We start from the raw sequence: 19,130 nt of genomic DNA on the forward strand, positions 1-19,130 counted from the left end.
TATTTGTTTATTTTTTCAGTTTGGCCATCTGGATGCTGAGACTTAGATGTTGCTACTTGCTAGTGATTCAACTTGTCAATCAATTTGGTGGGTTGAGTCCCATAGACTTTGTTAGGATTTTGCTGTGGTTGTGAGAAATGGAACTTGCCTGCTTAATATAAATATCTGTTTTCAAGAATTTGATTGAGTTTCTCTCTTTGATTGCCGTACGAGAGCACTTTATAGTTTAAACCTTGAATTCAAGGATTGTTTGTTAAACATGACTGTGGTTCAGTTTGGTATGGTTGTGGGGCCATAGTTTTGTATTTTCCGCATCTTCTCCACTTTTCTTGGTTGCCTTTCCATATATAGAGATGCTCTCCCCGTCTATTCATTTGCAAAGATGGAAATCCTGAGAATGGTTGGTGCTGTTTTTAGTTTCCTGCTATTTCTGCAATTTTGGGGAATCTTTGCGTCTGGGTTTGCAATACAGTCAAAGGTTTGAAGGCTATTCTGGAAGTGATTACTGCGGGTTGGACCTCTCACTAGGTATGTACTTATATGAAATGTTGGTTTGGATTTTACATTTAAAAGATGTGCTATAGTATCAGTATCACAAATGTGTAGCTCTATGAAGTTTGGTCTATGTTTGTGATAAAAATTTTGGAGCTTTAATATCTATTACCTTTTCTCAGCCAAGTTGTCTTTCAGTCCTGGAAGAAAAAATTTACAAAAGGAGGTGAAGGAAGAACCGAAAACCCATGATGCTGGTCAAAATTTCCATCCTAGAGAAGAGAAGAACTATTCTGGATCTCTTTCAACTACCAAAAAGGTTGGGATAGCTGCAACTGGATTGTTCGTCATGTCTTGTGCTCTTCTCTGTCCTTGCTTTTATAAAAAACGGAAAGCAACTGCCCACACTGTTCTTGCCAGGGACCCAAATTCAAGTAAGCCTTCTTATAGGAATCTCATACAATGTCATGATGACAAAATTCTAACCATTTATAGCTCCAGATATGCTTCACAATTTTATGCAGCTATACAACTGAATGATTTTTTTTAATTAAGAATCCCCTGTAATGGCATGTACAATTTATTCATCTACTATTCTACTGTATTCTTAGTCTTCATTTCCTCTTTTTGGTGATAACTTGGCTAGCTTATGTTTTATGTAAATCATGTCACAATTGGCATTCTTGATTCTCGATGCTATATTAACAGAGAAACAATTCTGTTCTTGCAGTGGATTCTGCTTCCTCCTTAGACGTGAATTCTGGTTCTGAAAAGGTTTCTGGTGCTGATAAGGTTCCACCAAGTCCAATGAGGGTACCACCTAGTCCTTCTAGATTCACAATGTCTCCAAAACTTAATAGAATTGGATCTGTACATCTCAATATGAGTCAGGTTGTCAAAGCTACCCGTAATTTCTCACCATCACTACGAATTGGTGAAGGTGGCTTTGGAACTGTCTACAAGGCCCAGCTAGAAGATGGCCTGCTGGTCGCCATTAAACGAGCAAAGAAGGTAAGGCAGTCCTCCATATGTTTGGCAATTCTTCTTGTGCCATAGTTTTTCACCATTTTAATATTTTTGGGAATTCTTTCTCCTTGGTTGGTGAAGTTTATCTTATGGGAGATATCCATATCAAGGCTCCTATATTATTGGGTTGACTCTACTACCTAGGAGTTCTTTTCTAGAGTACATGGCATTGGGCCTCTTGAACCTTGGATGGGTGGTATTCTAGGCATAGAGTGCCTTTAGAATTATGTCTTGTTTGGGATTGAGGTGTTGTAACTTTTAAGTTACAATTGCTATAGAAAAAAAAGTTGTAACTATGAAGAAAAAGTTAATAGTATGTAGTAAATATAAATTTTAAATAATAATTTTGACAAAATTATTAAAGATATAATAGATCTTTCATTATACAATTGAAAAATCATATCAACATAACTTTTAAGTTACAGCAGTTAGTGTTTATCAAACACTTTAGAGCTGTAACTTTTAAGCTACAGCTGTCCAACCTTAATCCCAAACACATCCTTAGACCTCTATTATATTGATTATGTTCTAGGGAGGAACCATAGGTTTGGTTAACCATGACTTATTTAAAGATCTCACTGTAGACATTTGCTTAAAGGTTTTGAACATGTTGGGAGATAGACTCAATCAGCTTGGTTAACAGTTCAATATCAATTTGTTATCCCATAGGTAGAGAGTCATGTGGGCTTTACAAGTCCATTTTAGTGCTAGTAATATCATCTTTTGGGTTAGTACCTTATTTACTCCGAAGGGTTAGGTGAGGCTGCTTAATTTCAATAAGAGTCTGAGTCCTGACTCTTGCAAGGTTATGGGCATAAAAGGAGAAAGAAAATAAAATTTTGAGGCAGTAGTGGCCCCTTGCAGCCTAAACTTGCTATGGTTTGAAATCATTCAAAAGAGTGGCAGCTACGCAGGTTTGAATGATAAATGCTGTGACTGGAGGGGCCGGAGAACAAAAGTTTATCAAGTTATCTTATAAATAATGGTGGAAATGTAGGATGAACCAGAGTTAATATATTCTAAAGCCATAAGTTGATGACATGGTTAATATTTATTTATTCGATAAAGGAGTCCTTATATTGTGGCATTATAAGTCTCCTTTTACCGGATAACGTTGCCTAATTTTCAGTTCTCCTTAACCTTATGTTTCTAAATTGATTGTATTGGTAATGAACATGCACATGTCAGAAGTTGATCTTCTGATCAAATGAATGATCATGGGAAATTAGCTTTCTTCTTATCACTGGTTTTGTCAAATGAATGATCTTAGATAACTGAATTTTCTGGTTTTATTCATCTCACTTGTACAGGAGCAGTTTGAGAACCTGCAAACCGAATTCAGTAGTGAAGTTGAACTTCTATCCAAAATTGATCATCGGAATCTAGTGAAGCTACTTGGTTTTGTTGATAAGGGAAATGAGCGCCTTATTATAACAGAGTTCGTACCAAATGGTACACTTAGAGAACATTTGGATGGTAAGATTGCTAAAATTTGCTATTTAACCAGATTGCGAATGCTAACATTTTTGCTGTTTCTTTCTTTCTTTGGACAGGTCAGTATGGAAAAACCCTGGATTTTAATCAGCGGCTTGAGATAGCTATTGATGTTGCCCATGGACTAACATATCTCCATTTATATGCAGGTGAAAATTTTTGGACTTGGTTAATAGTTTCTAAGATTATCAATTTATCATCTAGAATTGCATTTTGTTATTATTAACACCTAATGACCAACTGTAGAACAAAAGGGGAAGAAAAACTATGTTGAATGTACTGTATTGTCTGGAATTATTGGTGTAATACTTCAAACTTATTGGTAGGGTTAATGATAACTGACCTTGAATCAAATTGCAATGACGGAATGAAACTTGCCTTAATTTTGTTCAAGTCTCAATTAGATTCTGTTCTTGACTCTGTTTCCATTGTAAATGCAGCCTTTTGAGTTTTGATGCAAAACAATTGGTCTCTACTTTTAAGTGTCAGATCTTAGTATTGCCTATAAGATGAAAAGAGAAAATCATTATCAGACCTTTTATTTCATAAATCTTTATGATTGTATTGCAATTCATAACTAAGTTATTGACTTCTACATTTATATTCTTATCAATGGCACTACCTCTATGATATTTTGCATGATTGTAGTAAGTGGTGGTCTTCCTAATCCATTGAGAAATCCTACAATTGCAGCTGCAACTTTCTTATCCCTCTGTTAGCCCTCAGTAATTAATTCTATTCTCATGCTCATTTCATCAATTCTGTATTTTCTTTTATTAACAAATGGCCAATTTTATATCTTTTCTTGGAATAGAGAAGCAAATTATCCATCGAGATGTGAAGTCATCCAACATCCTTCTGACGGAGAGTATGAGAGCAAAAGTGGCTGATTTTGGATTTGCAAGGCTTGGTCCAATGGATTCTGATCGAACGCACATTTCAACCAAAGTGAAAGGAACAGTTGGTTATCTTGATCCTGAATATATGAAGACCTATCAACTCACCACCAAGAGTGATGTATACTCATTTGGGGTTTTACTTCTTGAGATTCTAACTGGACGCCGTCCTGTAGAGTTGAAGAGACCACCTGAAGAGCGGGTGACCCTTAGATGGGTAAGATTGTCTTCTTTTGACAATATTTTGATTCTGACAGATTGCTTGTAAGCTAAATCTGCATGGAATAATGGTAATTGCCCTTTCATGCAACAGAAACTTGTTGGATATGTTGGATCCTTAAAAGTATATATTGTTTTCGTTGTGCAGGCCTTCAAGAGATACAATGAAGGAAACCTATTGGATATGGTGGATCCTTCAATTAAGGAAGTAATCAGTATGGAGATACTTACCAAAATGTTTGGTTTGGCAATTCAGTGTGCAGCTCCAATACGAAATGATCGGCCGGACATGAAATCAGTTGGAGAGCAGTTATGGGCAATTAGAGCAGACTCCCTTAAGAGCGTAAAGAAAGGGTAGCAATATAAATTTGAGCGTGGTTTTGCTCTTAATTTTATTTTAGCTTTGTTGTAAAAAATGAAAACCAAAAAGAGAAAGGGAATATGGTCATTTGCAGCATCTCAACATCACTTGTTCTTTGGCTTTCCGGTTTTTATGTTTTTTTTTTTTTAAGTTGTTTCTTCAAATTGTTATTACAAAGATAATTGCAAACTTATGGCAAGTGTCAGCAGGAAATGGGGCATCTCTTCTTTGTACGTCTCTTTGCTGTTGGCCTACTCGTTGACAAACATTTTTTTTTTAAATGTTATTTATTTATTTATTTATTTATTTTTAATACTCTTATACAGGATTATTATTAATATTATATCAGATATTATATTAATTATTACAATTAATATTTACAAATAAATTATACAACTGGAACCTCCTCTTGACATGTATTCATTTGAATTTTTGTCCAAATTCTTTAAACCCTCTCTAATATTAGAGGAGTGTCCACTCTACTAATATTTCGTAAGAGAGAAATCGTCTTTACTCAATTATTTGATATTGAAAGAGGACTGAAATTAACTCTCATAATATTTTTATAGAAAGGTTCTTTCTTCACCTGGTTGTTGATTCAAACTTTGATTTTTTTCTAACTATGCATTGTCGTCTTCTTTTTAATGACTTTCAGGAGGGGGATAAATATAATATTTATCCTAAAGTTGGGTGATGATTTATTGACTAAGGTCAAGAATGCTGTACACCGTCATAAATAGTATTTCAATTTTTCTGTTTTTGATTAAAATGATATTAATTGATCGGATGGTATGGTGAGAAAAAGAAAAAATGGCACCACCCCTACCTTTGCATGATTCAGGAGCTTTGTGCGGCTCAAGAACATTATTTAGAAGCTTCGATTTTCGAGTGTGTGCGATGAGTGATGACTGAGATTTGCTAAAACAGTTTTAATGAAGGCGGGAAGCGAATCCTCAATCTTTTCCACCTGCTCCTTGCCAGCAAAGGATTCAAAGCCAATATATGTTCTGGCATGAAATCGTGCCTTGTCAGGATACCCACAACCGGTGATCCCTGCAATTAAGTAGCAGTTGAATTACTAATGGGACACATATGATTGTCAGAAACTATCAATAAAACCACACCATTCCGCAGCAAAGCAAAAGAAGAGATGGTGCTCATGCAAGGACAATAAGAAGAAACTGCAAACCCCACAACTGCAAACACAAGGGCAATGCGCTTAGGGGATCAAATAATTTACTTCAGAAATATCCATAGCAGTAACCGAACTGGCCCATAAAATTGGACAGATAAAATGATTGCAAGTCTAACAAGTTGAGTAATCGATCATTCTAAAAGCTTAGCTCCTAGGAAACAGTGCAACAGGCCTCTTCACAGGTAAGATAACATGTCAACCAACAGACTATCCACACAGGTCCAAACACATGCCGTACAAATACACATATTAATAACAAAGATCCTCTTCTTATGGCTTATATAATTTGATTCATATAGTATGGACATTTCCGTAGTTTCAAAGAGGAGACCTCCAAGTCAGGCTTCAAAGCATATAACAAATAATTTCAAAATTTTGAACTTTTTGAAAATGACCCAACAATAGTTCTAACTCGAATAAAGCACATTGTGTAATCGAGGAATCATGACCAGTAAAAAGGAGAACCACTCAGCACACAATAAATTGGATATGTGGAGAATCATATTACCATTTGGACGTGGTTCAAGAATGAAACTTGACAGAATAAACTAAAGATAGCTGATGTAGTTCAGGACCAAGTAAAAAAAGAATAAAAGGTAAGCAAAAGGATAGAGTCTCTTACATTGGAGATCTTAGGTATCACCAGCAAGTGCCTCAAACCAACTTCTCGAAAAAGAATGAGAGCCTTAGCCAGTGACATTGTCTCCACAACTGTATAAGGCGATGCATTTGCGAACGGATGCAAATCTACATACATCTCCATCTCTTCCTCTGATAATTCGATATCTTCTATTTTGTCACCATTGCCGGAGCCCCTTTTTGCAAAATCCACTGCTGAGAACTGACTGAAAGCATCATTGACAGTTGGATTTGGAGTGGGCAAGAAAGCTTTCTTCTTTAACAGTGTAATGAGGTGGGCTCGAAGGATTAAACCATAGAGAATTGGGGTCTCGGAAAGTGGATTCTCGTCAATTACAGGAAATCCGTTATGCCTTGTAGTTCTGAGAACATGAACTACATTACCAGCCTTCTCAATTCCATGAAACAGCTGAAGAGGGGCTGTAACTACATCACCAACCGTCAGCTGTCTCATGTAAGGCTCAACATGAGTTTCCAGATAAGGAAATCCCTTTGCCTTCATTATCAGGTCATATATATTGCCATTGAAAGCATCTGCTACAGTCTTGGAAATGAGAAGAACCAGCATTATCATAGGCAGCAATAGTAGATTATTAGTTAGTTCTAGGATAATAACACATAGAGAAACTGTCATCCTCATGGATCCACCAAGAAATGAAGCAGCACCCAGCACAGCATAAAGGCCATGATTAAGATTTGAGTGTGAACCAACTAACATTCCAACAAACCGTCCATAGGATGCTCCCGTAACAATAGCAGGAACAAAAAGACCGGCAGGAGCAACAATCCCATAGCTTAAAACACTAAGAGAAAAGCATGTGACAAAAAATATGAGCATTGATGAATGCTGAAACTCCTTATCAGTGTCCTTGCTGAAAAGGTTTCTGATAGCATCATCATTTGTATTGAATATTAGGCTAGCAAGATCATTATAATAACCAGGAGCGCACTGAAATTTCTTGTAGTTTCCAGACCGGCCAATTGTTGGACATGCTTCCGATGCATCAGATGGACAAGGACGGCAAGATGCAAGCCATGGTAATCCGAAAAGAAGACACGATGTCAAAATGGATATTGTGCAAGCAAGAAAAATTTTAGGAGCAATACCCTTCCTGGAAAAGGAAAAACATAATGGAAATGAGCTTCCCAAACAAATATTAGATCAGATACTGAAAAAGTTTTATTTTTTCTCCAATTGCTTACTCATTAATGAAGTTGTAAATCCGGAGAACCTTATCTAAAAGAAAATTGTACAAACTTCCCAATATGCCTCCTACAACTCCAAGGAGAAGCACAAGGGGAACATCAGCTAGGTGATATGAAGCATCTGCTGAATATACATCATACATTATCAGTCCCCCTGTGCCAAATAGCCCACACTTGCCACTCTTACAAATATCAATAAAAGCTCTGAGCAGAATTGCAACAATAGCTGTTGTGAAGAAAGCTCTCCATAGAAGGGCACTTCTCCACCTGCAAGATAAAATTTTCATATCCAGTAAATATTAAAGAATCCACCTTTACAAGGAGAACCGAAGAATCCATGTTTTATACCCACTCATGGAGATCTGCTGAAAATGTGCTGTTGCTAATAGAACGATGGATGATCTTGGCAAACCATTCTACTTTCCCTCAGCATACCAAAAGCATGAACCATGAAGGATTCTTAGCTAAACATTAACTTAACATAGCAATACCAGAAAAATGGGAATTTCTAAATTTTAAGCAAATGAAATTGTGGTAATTCTTTTTTTTTATATATATATATATATTTTAAAGCAACAAATAAAAAATGACTTCCAAAGACAATGAAAGGAAGTTGAGATGGGTAGATTGGTATACCAAGATGCCATTTCTTCAATAGCAAACAGCAAACCACCAACTGGAGCACGAAAAGCGGCAGCAATACCAGCTGCTGACCCACATGTTACAAAATCTCGCCGGTCTCGGTCATTTTTGAAAAAGCGTAACCATTTCCATGTTAAGCCATATTTCTTTGACCCACCCTGCCCCAGTAGGGATGCAACACATGCACCAGTATGCACCATGGGTCCTGCTTTTCCAACTAGAAGAGAAGATGAAACAGCAGAAATGCTTCCAATTATCTGCACATTGAACAAACATGAAAGATACCTTTACTTTAGAAAACAATAAACTTAACTTAAAAGGTACATGAAACATTTATCCTAGTGTAGAATAGAATATCCAAAGACTTTCAGCAAGTTTGGTCAGATAAAACAAAGAATCCTATTAATGTATAAAAACTACCATCAAAAGAAAATCAGAGAAGAGACTGAGATACCAGAGTTAGTAGTGACTGAGTAATTTTGAAGCCTACAACTCTATCCAAATTAACATACTCACGAAGCCCTTCTGAAAGCTAACATGAAAAAGCAAGCAGTAACCAACATGTATCCCTCACCATTTACATAAACAATCACGATACCGCCTTAAAGCATGGCTTATCAACCAATTAAGTATGAATAATATAAACAAACGTACCTTAATAACCAAAGTCCGAAACGACAATATTCCCGGGGCATCAACACCATTAAGGTAAGCCTTCACTTCCGGTATGCCGGAACCAGCTGCCGCCGGCGCAACAGTAGCCGTAACAATAGACGCAAACAGAGTAAGTACTAAATTCGGAATTGAGAAGGCCAGAAACGCCATTCCAAACCTGTAACGACAACAAACCCACCACAATTATAATTACATCATCATCACTATAAATAAATAAATAAATAAATAAATAAAAATTAAATTAAATTAAATCAAGAGTGAGAGCATGTATATAAATACTTGTTGGCGAGCATCATATTGGAAGTAACAACAAATTTGGTGCCGGCAATATTCTCAACGGCAAGATTGTTTAAAAAGCCAATGAGGCCAACAATCAAACCAATCAAGAAGCAAAGCGACCACTTCATGAATATGTACTGAATCATCTGGTTTCTGCCACGTGTCCTCCAATCCTCCTTGAAGAAATCATTCTCAGCTATCTCGTAGTCAAGACTCTCGATGGGGCACACATCAGCCCCGACAAGCGCTACTTGGGAAGTTGAGTTGCTGATGCTCGATCTTGATCTTTGATGCGACAGCAGAGGCACCGTCAATGATTCCGGGTCCTGCCCTCCCTCCACCCCCGCCGTATTCAAGTTTTCAAAAGCAGCAGCGGTGGCCATCTTTTCTGTTGGTGGTTGGGTTTTCATCTGTGGATGATTATATTTATTTATTTACCATTGTACAGAGAGATTATAAAAGATTAGAAGGCGGAATTAAATTGAATTGAAGTCGAAAGAGATGGAGTTTGAGAGCGAGTTGGATTCTACAACTGAAAACGAAAAGTGCTACAATTACAGATTTCCACCTGGAGTTTCAGACTTTCAGCTTCAGTTTTCCGTTTCAGTTTAAGTCGTGCTCTCTTAAACGTCACACCTCACTGGTCTCATGGCAGCACGTATTTTGTCGTGTGCAATAAAGTTCGATTCTTTTTGTTTTTCCAATTTTTTTTTAATTTATAGTTGTTGGTTTTTTTCTCTCTCTCTCTCTCTCTTTTTTTCTCCCTAGTTTTAATAGAACAACTTTTTCTCTCAGGGGAATCTTGTTCAAATTTAAACACGTAATATCTTTTCCGCATGAGAACAGCGAGACAAAAAAAAGTAAATAATAAAAAAAATAAAATTATTTTATCTCTTAAAAAAAAAAACGTACTCATGAAATAATATTCAAATCTCTCTATTAAATTCTCGACATTACAATTTGACTTTTAGATGGAAAGTTTATTATTTCTCATTGAAAAAAATTACTCCCTTTTAAATGGAAAGTTTGTTTCTCATTAAAAAAACAATTATTTTCTCGGTGTAAATAACTAATTTTTAGTTACTAAATCAAGATTGCAGAATGCATACTTTTTAAGAGAGAGATAAATCATAAACGGATCTTCTCACCACATTTTTTTTTTTCCAAAAAAAAAAAAAGCATAAGAGCGTTTTTTTTTGTATTTAAGCAAAATGCAAAGTACCTTGTCGTAATTTTCCTATGCAAACAAATTGTTGGAGCAATCGAGATCCACGTCACTTGTATCCGTATCCAGTTGTCCCCATGTGGCGCCAAGTTTTGGGACTCCGGAAACTTCGTTCGAAGTTCGAACAAAGAATTGATGGCGCCTACCGCTACGGAATCTCAAATCTGTCCCTATTCCCGCAACTGTTTATATGTCCCGGTCGATCAGAGGCTCGGCTTCTCTCCCCCACCCCTAGCCGTTTTCGGTTTGGACGAAGCACAAGGGGGGACCTTTTTTTTTTTTTTTTTGGGTTTCCCGTTTCGTATTCTTATCGGTAGATAGCGTCTTGAAACGCTTTTATGTTGGTTCTTCTATTAAAGAAGAAGCCTCACCGGTGATGGTCGGCCTGTCTAGAGAGGATAGTCTGCTTCTTCGCCTATTCGGCTGGTCCTGGTGGCGGACTGGTAGGGGCGCCACGAAAGAGGGTAATGATCGTGTGTAGCACGGTACGTCTGGATCAAAATGAATTAACCACCACTACTATCCAATACGTGTCCCTATGACGTCGTTTTGTTATTATTATTAATATTATGGATCCGCCCACGGTGCATAATCTGCAGTCTGCACCGTGCAGCCAAAATGATATGAGCCGTTAGATAACGACAAAGAAAATAAGTGGTGTAGAAAATTGTCAGATGAAAAAATGAATACAGATTGATTAGAGGGGAAATCGGGTAGCACTGAATCACTGATGTTACTGAAAATATATATGTACACATAAATGTGAAAAGTGAAAATCCCTCTTTCTTCTCCGTTCCATCAGTGCGGCTATGATGAAGAGTAGGAATCCATATTATAATAGGATTAGTTTCCTTATTAACTAAAGTTTAAAATTTTTAAATTCCTTTTTAATTTAGAATTTTGTTTCCCTTTCAATTTAGGATTTTGTTTTTCCTTCATGAATTAGGATAATTACTACTACTATAAATAGCTCCCTCTTGTAACATTTGAAGGAGAGAATTTTGAGTTTAATAATATTTCAATTTTCAAATCTCTTTGTGAGTATTTGAACAGTTAATTCTTGGTATTCTACGGAATCAACGAGTCTTAACCCCTAAATTTACGGTATTCTTTTGAATCAACGTGAATTTAGTTGTTCTTTTGTTCCGGTATTCTCTAGAATCAACGGAATATTTTGAACATTAAACTTCCGCTGCATCAGTTTGGTATCAGAGCAAAACCTGGTATCACCAATCTAACTTCATCTACCACAAAACCTTTCCTTTTTCCCTTTTTGATTTTTTTCGTTTAGCTTAAAAAAAAAAACATAACTTTTTCAGACAAACCACCACCACCATCATACTTACCAACCCAAAATCTTTCAGATCCACCCATCCTTACTCGATTTCTGACCACTGTCATCGGAAATCTAAAACTTTTGCTTAATTACAGTTTCGGCCTAAGATTTTTATTTACTTTCAGTTTAGCCCCACTACCTTTTTAAACCCGAATTTAAAAAAAAAATGCCTCCAAGAAAAGCTCGTGATGCTCAAGAAGATGTTTCGAAAGATGAATCCCTGGCTAGTATGACAGCCAGAATTGATATGTTAGCTGCACAAATGGCACGAATGGCAGAGTTACTTGACGAACGCCATTGTACTCCAGAACGTGAAGACAAATCAAGTGGAAGCTTTGCTAACCCATTCTCTGGGCGTCGCCCTAAAACTGAGTCTACTGATGACAGAAGACGGGAATATGGGTTGAGAATTGACATTCCCGAATTTCAAGGAAGTGGTCGACCTGAAGAATTATTGGATTGGATTAACGCCATTGAGGAAGTTTTCGAATACAAAGAAGTTCCTGAAAATAAACTAGTTTCGCTTGCTGCAACTCGATTTCGTGGAAGAGCAGCAGCTTGGTGGCAACAAACTAAGCTCACAAGGATTAGGCAAGGCAAAAAGAAGATTGATTCTTGGGAAAAGTTCAAGAAGCACTTGCGTGGAGCATTCTTGCCTCATAATTACGCCAAACTGTTATACCAACAGCTACAGAATTTAAGGCAAGGTAATCGATCAGTGGATGATTACACTACAGAATTCCATTGGTTGGTGGCACGCAATGACTTGACAGAGACAGAAGAGCAACAGGTTTCCCGCTATATTGGAGGCCTACGATCTCAATTTCAAGACCAATTAAATTTACTTGACCCATACTCTGTTTCAGAGGCACACCAACAAGCCTTGCAGTTGGAGAAGCAATTTAGTCGACGTACTAATGACTCAAGCTTTCGGGGTGCTCAAAGTGTTGTTCGTGATAATTCAAACCCGACTTCCCAATTTCGTACTTTCACTCCTCCAAATCCTCCAAATAAAACTAGTAAGCCTAGTGAAATCGGTCAAAGCAGCAAAACCCAATCCTCGGGTTCGGGATTACGCTGTTTTAATTGCGGAGAAAATGGGCACCGAATGACAGAATGTAAAAAGGGAGGAAAATATGGTAAAGGCTTATTCGTAGGCACAGAGGAAAGCGAAGACTATCAGGAGGAAGAAACTGAAGAGTTTGCTGTAGAACCAACTTTTGATAGTAGTGGTAGCGCTCAATCTGTTGAAGAACATGGTGATAGCGGACCAATGTTGATCGTGAACCGTGCATTCTTCACTCCTAAAGGTCAGGACAAAGACAAGTGGCTACGACAAAATATCTTTCAGACTACTTGCACAATTGGGGGTAAAGTATGTCGTATGGTCATAGACTCCGGCAGTTGCGAGAATGTCATTTCAGAAGAAGCCATAACAAAGCTAAATTTAAAGACAGAACCTCATCAAACTCCATACAAGCTCACATGGCTGAAGAAGGGGAATCAAGTGACAGTATCGAAATGTTGTTTAGTTTCCTTATCCATTGGTTCAATTTATAAAGACAAAATTTGGTGTGATGTTGTGGCTATGGATGCTTGTCATCTATTACTGGGTAGACCTTGGCAATATGATCGAAACGTAGTGCATGATGGGAAGAGAAACACCTACAGCTTTATGTTTAACAACACCAAGATCGTTCTCCTACCTAACAAGGAGTTTACTCTCCAGCAAGACTTGGGTAATTATTTGTTAAGCAAGAAGCAATTTATAGATGTTGTAGCAGAGACAAAGAGAATCTACATTTTATTGGGAAAAGAGAGTAACGGTAATTCAAAGATTCCTGAAGCTGTGACACATATTCTGGCGGAATTTCAAGATTTGTTCCCCAAGGAGCTACCACAGGGTTTACCACCTCTTCGGGATATACAACACCAAATTGATTTGGTACCAGGTTCTACACTACCAAATCGACCTCATTATCGTATGAGTCCTATAGAACATGAGGAATTAAGGCGCCAAGTAGAAGAGTTACTAGAAAAGGGATTTATCCGTGAAAGTCTTAGTCCCTGTGCAGTCCCTGCTTTATTGACTCCAAAGAAAGATGGTTCTTGGAGGATGTGCGTGGACAGTCGAGCTATCAATAAAATTACAGTTCGATATCGTTTTCCAATCCCTCGATTAGATGACTTGTTAGATCAACTCAGTGGAGCAACAATTTTTACCAAACTTGATTTGAAAAGTGGCTACCATCAAATTCGAATACGACCTGGAGATGAATGGAAAACAGCTTTTAAAATTCGCGAAGGGTTATACGAGTGGTTGGTAATGCCGTTTGGCTTATCCAATGCTCCGAGTACTTTTATGCGAGTCATGAATCAAGTTCTTCGCCCTTTCATTGGAAAGTTTGTGGTTGTTTACTTCGATGATATACTTATATATAGCACCAGCCACGAGTTACATCTACAACATTTGAGAGAAGTGCTTTCAGCCTTAAGAGCAGCAAGTTTATACACAGCAGTAAACAAGTGTATTTTCTTAACAGAGAAAGTATTATTTTTGGGATATGTGGTGTCGAAAGATGGTATATCTGTTGACCAATCAAAAGTGGATGCTATTCGAGATTGGCCTCCGCCAACTACTTTATCCGCCACCAGAAGTTTCCATGGATTGGCCTCTTTTTACAGGCGATTCATTCCTCATTTCAGTACTATTATGGCACCAATCACGGATTGCATGAAAGGAGGAAAATTCTCTTGGACAGAGGCAGCTACTAAGGCATTCGAGATTATCAAAGAAAAGTTGATTACTGCCCCAGTACTTGCTCTACCAGATTTTTCGCTCACTTTTGAGGTACATTGTGATGCTTCTAAGGTCGGCATTGGAGCTGGTCTTAGCCAACAAGGATTACCCCGCACTCAGAGGGGTATGGATTTAATATTTGTTGTTGTTGATCGATTCTCGAAAATGGCTCACTTCATTGCTTGCAAGAAGACTACAGACGCTTTGACTGTTGCTCGCCTATTCTTCAAGGAAGTCTATAGATTGCATGGTTTACCAAGTTCTATAGTATCTGATCGGGATACACGATTTCTTAGCCATTTTTGGAAGACATTATGGAAATTGACTAACACTCGCCTGAATTTTAGTAGTGCTTACCACCCACAAACAGATGGTCAAACTGAAGTTGTCAACCGCTCTTTAGGAAACCATCTGCGTAGTCTAGTTGGCGATAACTTGAAGATGTGGGATCAAAAGTTATATCAATTCGAGTTTACTTATAACCGTGCAGTTAAGCGTAGTACTGGTTTAAGCCCTTTTCAGGTAAATTACAGATATAATCCACGAGCTCCCATTGACTTGGCTCCAGTTCTAAATTTAGTTCGCAAAAGTGGTAAAGCAGAAGACTTTATTGAGCAGCTTCAGAAGATTCATGAAACTACGCAAGAGTCTTTGAAGCAGACGACCGAAGGTTATAAAATTATGGCAGACAAAAAACGTCGAGCTTTAGAATTTCAAGTGGGAGATTTTGTTTGGATTATCCTAACTAAAGATAGATTCTCAGTTGGTGAGTACAACAAACTTTCTGCCAGGAAAATCGGCCCTTTGGAGATTATAGAGAAGATAAATCCTAATGCCTACAGATTAAAGCTTCCTAGTCATATCCGCACTGCAGATGTATTTAATGTTAAGCATCTTATTCCTTACAGAGGTGATCATGATGAAGATGTTGCTGATAATCCGAATTCGCGGGCGAATTCTCTCCACCCTGGGGGGAATGATGAAGAGTAGGAATCCATATTATACTAGGATTAGTTTCCTTATTAACTAAAGTTTAAGACTTTTAAATTCCTTTCTAATTTAGAATTTTGTTTCCCTTTCAATTTAGGATTTTGTTTTTCCTTCATGAATTAGGATAATTACTACTACTATAAATAGCTCCCTCTTGTAACCTTTGAAGGAGAGAATTTTGAGTTTAATAATATTTCAATTTTCAAATCTCTTTGTGAGTATTTGAACAGTTAATTCTTGGTATTCTACGGAATCAACGAGTCTTAACCCCTAAATTCACGGTATTCTTTTGAATCAACGTGAATTTAGTTGTTCTTTTGTTCCGGTATTCTCTAGAATCAACGGAATATTTTGAACATTAAACTTCCGCTGCATCAGGCTATGTCACCGTCGCCGACCACCTCTCATCACTCTTAATAGGGATATTTGCGGATTGAATTTTACATATTAAATATTAATTTATATCTGATTTATGATTTTATAAATTATAAATTTATAATCTAATCTAATTGACGGATTGGTAAAATTCAATCTAAATATAATATATATTTTTGTAGATTAAATACGGATTTGACTCAATCCATATCCAATCCATTATTTTACGAAAATCTTTAATTTTGTCCAATTTACGAAGTAACTAAATTAAAAAAAATATAGAGTAATGATACAGCCACAAACTTTTGTACAAACTTATTTTGTACAAACTGATGTGGCATGGGTTGAATTAAATATCACTTGGCTCACATAATTTATTTTTATTAATTTATATTTTCATTCGACCAATGAATTAATGCCACGTCAGTTTGTACAAAATTAGTTTGTACAAGAGTTTGTGGATGTATCATTACTCTAAAATATATAATATAAAATAGTTTTACTATCAATTAAATTAAAAATTGAATAATATTTAAATAAATTAATTGTTTAAATAAAGCTAGAATAATACTTCCAAAGTTTCAAAATATAACACATCGAAAAGAAAAAAAAATCTTATTTGTTTAGATCAATACATGAAAATTAACTGAAATTATGAATTTAAATATATATACAAAATTTGAAATCTAAGAGCTTGGATGAAACATGAAGAAATTAAGAAATTTGAAGAGTTCGAAAAGCTTGAAATGAAAATAAGAAATTAAGCTAATTACCTCAAGTGATGAAGCGAAATAGTGATGACTTGTGCGGCAGCCAGGTAGAGGTTTGATGTTATATGCTAAAATGTTTTATTTAGCTTAGGATTTTTTGTTTTGCTTTAGGATTTTTAATGTTTAAGAAGCTATATTTGCTTATCTAATTATTCAAATTTTTTATTTTATATTATTATTGAATAAGATGTAATATGCTATTAATTTAACTATATTTTAACTTATTTATTTATTAGTAAGTAGCAATGCTACATTTATATTTTATTTTTTAATTAAATAAATATTTTTTTTGCTGATTCACAGATTTTTTTCCGAATTTACATAAGTAAATCCGTATCCAATTCACCGACTACGGATTTTCGAGTTGTCAAGATAATTCAATACACGAATCCACAAATTAGATTTTTACGGATCGTTTTTTTTTTTATCACGATTTGAGCGGATCAAATTGGATTATGAACATCCCAACCTCTTGCATCACTGGACCCAACCCAAATCCGCCACAAATTTATGGACCCATTTCTTTATCGTTTTAGTTCTATTGCTTCATCTTCCTCTCTTATTTAGAAGTGTTTGTCAACTGAGCGTCTAAAGGTCATTATCATTTTAGTTCTATTGCTTCATCTTCCTCTACTATTTAGAAGGTTCCCTCAGCTGAACGTCTAAAGATCATTACGCGGGTAAAAAGCTAATCATGTTACTCATTTAATAAAGAAAAAAAAAACTAAGGGAATGAGGGTGGATGCCAGTTTTATTTGTAAATATCCTTGACCTTGGAATATGTGTCCGCACTAAACGGGTTTAATTTTCATTCTTTTAGTATTATTAATTTAGATATAGTAGGAATTTATCATTCTTTTATTAATATGTAAAAATTTAGAAAATGTTCCATTTAAGGTTTGTTTGTGATTGCTTTTAAGTAGTTCAAAAGTGATTTTGAAGAGTTAAAAATTAAGTTTAGTATTTAGTTAATCTTTATTTTAATATTATATCCATTTCATTCATTTGTATTTTTACGGCAATTTAATAATTAAATTTACCAAACACAAATAACTTCTTTAAAAAATTCAAAGTACTTTTATAGATAAACTTTACCAAATGTTAATTAATTCTCTTCGCAACTAATTATTTTTATAACATATCTAACAATAATTCAAATAAACTATCTTTTCTATAAAATAAATTTAATATTTACCAGCTCCATTATAACTTCAACCTTCAAAAAAACTAAGAGAATATGCTTTCACAACATTTTGATGCAATTTAAATTTATGTCATTTTATAATTATTAAAGCTACTGATTTTTTTTTTAAAAAAACAAACTTTTAGGAAGAAACTTTGAGAAGTAAAATATTGATTCTTTTACAAGGAAACTCTAGCAGTTTAGATATATGATCGATGAGATGTTTTTTAAGGAAAATTTTTCTTTACCATCTCTTGAGTCTTGATGAGGTATGTGAAGGTTGGATCTAAAATTACATAAGGCCAATTTGGGATTATTGTTTGGAGGCTCACATATGATTTTGAGAAGTTAAAATTGGTTTTTTATTTTAATTTTTTTTTTCCAGAATCACCTAATTATTTAGTAGATTTTGAAAAACATTTTCAATATAACAGTGTTTATTGTATTTAAGCGAAGTCCTTGTCGTAATTCAGATGGGTATGGAGATCGACGCGAGCAGTGTCCGTAACTAGTTGTCAGCATGTTGCGTCAAGTTGGGGGAAACTTCCACGTTCTTCGAACAAAGTTGGGCAGTTTTTTAGATTTTTTTTTTGGTGACAAAACAAAGACTGGTAGTCTGGTCCTGGTACGGTAGGTAGGGCAGGACGCCACGTCCGATTCAAATTTAATTACCATATCACCTCTATGAACTCTCCGGTAAGTGCTGCTATGACGTCGTTTTGTTATTGTTATTCGCTTATTCGTTTTATTTATTTGGTTGGATAAATTTTTTCAGTGGATCTGTGGGTGGGCAATTCTTGGAATAACGCGTGTTACAACTTATATGAGGTTGCCAAATTGATAGTGGGTATTTTTTGAAATTTAAGGAAATTTTATAGCGAGATAACTAGGTCTTCAAATTTTAAATTCATTAGGTCACTAAATGAAGAATAATTTTTTTTTAAAAAAAAAACAAATGAGAAAAATTTTAATAAATGGGAAAGCTTTATTAATATGAAAAATTGAGAGCAAAATTACAAGTTACATAATAACACGATACTTAGGCAAATCTCAAGTATCTTATAAAAGATTCTTCCAAATGAAAACTAAATGATCCTGCTAAGTGAAAAAAAAAAATTGCAAGATAATCTATGTTTACCCGAAGAATCAACAACTAAATTCTTCTTTATGTGAATATGAGAACCCTTAAATTCCATCTCCTTTAATAAATGAAGACAATTAACCCATTTATTGTGAAGAGCCCCAAGAGAGTTATAATCTTTGATTAAAAGTATTGGGGAGAAGTCACTCTCCAACCATATTCAACGCCAATCATTACAGAAGACAA

The 19,130-nt window shown here is 35.7% G+C and overlaps 2 protein-coding genes across 3 annotated transcripts; one reads left to right on the forward strand and one right to left on the reverse strand.

Moving 5' to 3' along the window:
* The first annotated feature begins 259 nt into the window (after positions 1-259).
* On the forward strand, positions 260-4,725 carry LOC18055833 (calmodulin-binding receptor-like cytoplasmic kinase 3). The gene is made up of 8 exons (XM_024177917.1): positions 260-278; positions 397-528; positions 675-926; positions 1,223-1,503; positions 2,829-2,994; positions 3,072-3,161; positions 3,827-4,125; positions 4,276-4,725. Exons 1-8 carry the CDS (start codon positions 260-262, stop codon positions 4,483-4,485), a joined length of 1,449 nt encoding a protein of 482 aa, XP_024033685.1. The 3' UTR covers positions 4,486-4,725.
* A 569-nt stretch (positions 4,726-5,294) lies between these two features.
* LOC18055834 (putative chloride channel-like protein CLC-g) lies at positions 5,295-10,880 on the reverse strand. 2 transcript variants are annotated; one of them, XM_006453038.2, is made up of 7 exons: positions 10,347-10,880; positions 9,125-9,534; positions 8,825-9,002; positions 8,165-8,427; positions 7,526-7,795; positions 6,306-7,434; positions 5,295-5,541 (listed from the first exon to the last, which is right to left on the reverse strand). In XM_006453038.2, exons 2-7 carry the CDS (start codon positions 9,532-9,534, stop codon positions 5,407-5,409), a joined length of 2,385 nt encoding a protein of 794 aa, XP_006453101.1. In that variant the 5' UTR covers positions 10,347-10,880; the 3' UTR covers positions 5,295-5,406. The 2 variants fall into 2 exon arrangements, with proteins under 2 accessions (XP_006453101.1, XP_006453100.1); XM_006453037.2 differs by lacking the exon at positions 10,347-10,880 and adding an exon at positions 9,693-9,832.
* Between the last annotated feature and the right edge of the window lie 8,250 nt (positions 10,881-19,130).

This window comes from Citrus clementina, unplaced genomic scaffold (assembly GCF_000493195.1).
Source record: "Citrus clementina cultivar Clemenules unplaced genomic scaffold, Citrus_clementina_v1.0 scaffold_1, whole genome shotgun sequence".
Classification (NCBI taxonomy): domain Eukaryota; kingdom Viridiplantae; phylum Streptophyta; class Magnoliopsida; order Sapindales; family Rutaceae; genus Citrus; species Citrus x clementina.